This window comes from Apium graveolens, chromosome 7 (genome assembly GCF_009905375.1).
Source record: "Apium graveolens cultivar Ventura chromosome 7, ASM990537v1, whole genome shotgun sequence".
In the NCBI taxonomy this organism is placed as follows: Eukaryota; Viridiplantae; Streptophyta; class Magnoliopsida; order Apiales; family Apiaceae; genus Apium; species Apium graveolens.
The window spans coordinates 213961711-213964333 of NC_133653.1; the positions used below are offsets into that span (position 1 = coordinate 213961711).

A 2623-nucleotide genomic window follows, 5' to 3' on the forward strand; every position below is an offset into this window, starting at 1 on the left:
GGCATTGCTCCGTCAGGCTTTCGCCCATTGCGGAAAATAATTTAAAAAATAATTCAAAAAATAAAACTCAAATAATAAACAAAAAGTAATCCGTACATTACTTGGGGTGATGTTTAAATATACCCATTTTTTGGGTGTAATGCTTGAAAATACCCATTTTCAAAACACATGGCTGAAAATACCCATTTTCAAAACACATAACTGAAAATATCGTTTGATTACACATTTTGTTATTGGGTAAGTGTAATACGCATTTCAGAACTGAGTATTTTTTGAAAATTACTAAAAACATATATTTGTTGTTTGGGTATTGCCATTGACATACGCATTTGTCAAATGCATATCTTAAGAAAAATAAAAAAAATAAATTAGATACCAATTTGACAAATGTGTATCTAATACAAAACATGATACCCAAATGACAAATGCGTATCCAAAACGGTATTTTCAGTCATTCACTTCCATAATAGGTATTTTGCACCAAAAAATTGTTATTTTTAACATTTTCTGCCCGATCCAGCTAGTGTTAAAAAATGCTCTCCACACGAACTAAAGTGTGAAATCCATATAAATTTTCTCTTTTGCTAATTACTCTCTTTGTTTCTAAAAACATTTCCCATTTGTGTTGTACACGTTTGCCAATGCACAATTTTGATTGTTAATATCTTTAATTTCGTAGTAGTATTAAATATAAAAATTTCACTATATTAAAGTATTCATAAATACGAATCCAACAAAAACACTCATGACTCTATTTACTTTTATAGATTATATATAAATTAGTAGTTAATCGCTTACCGTGAACACCGTAAAAGGTTAAAATGGTCTTACCGTGAACACCGTAAAATGTCAAAATGGGAAACGTAAGTGATGAAGGAATACACAAAAAGAAAAAAGAGTACATCTACTGTATTATTTAACACACTCAGTCACACAGCCCCACTGCACTTCTCATCTGTTTACATAGACATATATTCACACCTGCACACACAAACACACACATCGTCCTCTTGAAAACCATGGATATACTCCCTCTTCTATGCACCGCCGCAATGATTGCCGGAGGGATTTACTGGTTCGTTTGTATCTTGGGTTCCGCCGAACAAAAGGGCAAACGCGCCGTAGACCTCACCGGCGGCTCAATCCACAGTGACAAAGTCCAAGATAATTACGACAATTATTGGTCTTTTTTCAAACGCCCTAAACAAATTGAAAGAGCTGACAAAGTCCCTGCTTTTGTTGACACTTTCTACAATCTTGTTACTGATATTTATGAATGGGGCTGGGGCCAGTCTTTTCATTTCTCACCTTCTTTGCCTGGGAAATCGAATCTTGAGGCCACCAAGATCCATGAAGAAATGGCTGTAGATCTGTTGAATGTGAAGCCTGGTGATAAGATTCTCGATGCGGGGTGTGGTGTTGGTGGTCCAATGCGTGCTATTGCTGCTCATTCGGGTGCTAATGTGGTTGGCATTACCATTAATGAGTATCAGGTTAATCGGGCTAGGTTACATAATAAGAAAGCCGGGTTGGATTCGTTGTGTGAAGTTGTTTGTGGGAATTTTCTTGAAATGCCTTTTGAGGATAATAGTTTTGATGGTGTTTATTCTATTGAAGCTACTTGCCATGCTCCTAAATTGGAGGATGTATACAGTGAGATTTATCGGGTTTTGAAGCCGGGAGCTTTTTATGTTTCGTATGAGTGGGTTACTACGGAATTTTTTGATGCAAGTAATGAGGAACATGTGGAGATTATTCAGGGGATTGAGAGGGGTGATGCGTTACCGGGGTTGAGGCATTATAGTGATATAGCTGACATTGCGAAGAAAGTTGGGTTTGAAGTTGTGAAGGAGAAGGATTTGGCTAAGCCACCGGCTAATCCATGGTGGACGAGGTTGAAAATGGGGAGGATTGCTTATTGGAGGAACCATATTCTTGTTATGATTTTATCGTTTTTGGGGATTGCGCCTAAAGGGACTGTTGATGTTCACGAAATGCTGTTTGTGACTGCGGATTACCTGACCAGAGGCGGTGAGACGAAGATTTTTTCTCCAATGCATATGATTCTCTGCAGAAAACCTGAATAATTTCACATCATGGAGGTTATTCTCAAGCTGTTTCTTTGTTTCTTTACTTCACTTTGTTTTCTTTGTGTTTTTAATTCCCTTTGTTATGTTTATTTAATTAATAGACTTTAATTTAGGGAGATTTGTTGGTTGTGGTCTTTTAGCTATGAATTTTATTTGGAAGCAACTTTAATTGTAACTTATTTAGAGTATTTGATAATGTTCTCTACTACAAAATACTCTTCATGTAACTTTATAGCAATGGATGTTATTCAAAATTTGGGAACTTTGTTATGTTGGTATATGTTGTTTTGTTTCAAAAGATCACAGTCGTTAGACTTTCCATGAATGTTTTATGCTAACTTAATCCTTTCTTAGTTGTGTAGATGTATTGTTGTCTAAAAGTCTCCATCTTTCGAATGGGCCTTTGAGTAACTTGTTGGTTTTCATTTGTGCTTAAGTTGTCATTTAGCTGTAGAATCAATGTCACTGTTCTCATCTAGATGAATAATTGAGCAGACACGACATGTGATATAAAAATAATTGGCTGTACAACA

At 35.8% G+C, this 2623-nt stretch overlaps 1 protein-coding gene across 1 annotated transcript; it reads left to right on the forward strand.

Annotated features, from left to right (window-relative positions):
• The first annotated feature begins 924 nt into the window (after window positions 1–924).
• On the forward strand, window positions 925–2368 carry LOC141671501 (24-methylenesterol C-methyltransferase 2-like). Its single transcript, XM_074477776.1, has one exon. It carries the CDS (start codon window positions 1020–1022, stop codon window positions 2085–2087), a length of 1068 nt encoding a protein of 355 aa, XP_074333877.1. The 5' UTR covers window positions 925–1019; the 3' UTR covers window positions 2088–2368.
• Window positions 2369–2623: the final 255 nt, after the last annotated feature.

Excerpts from the sequence above, each read along its gene's own strand:
- LOC141671501 (XM_074477776.1), top strand. The coding sequence starts at position 1,020 with ATGGATATACTCCCTCTTCTATGCACCGCCGCAATGATTGCCGGAGGG.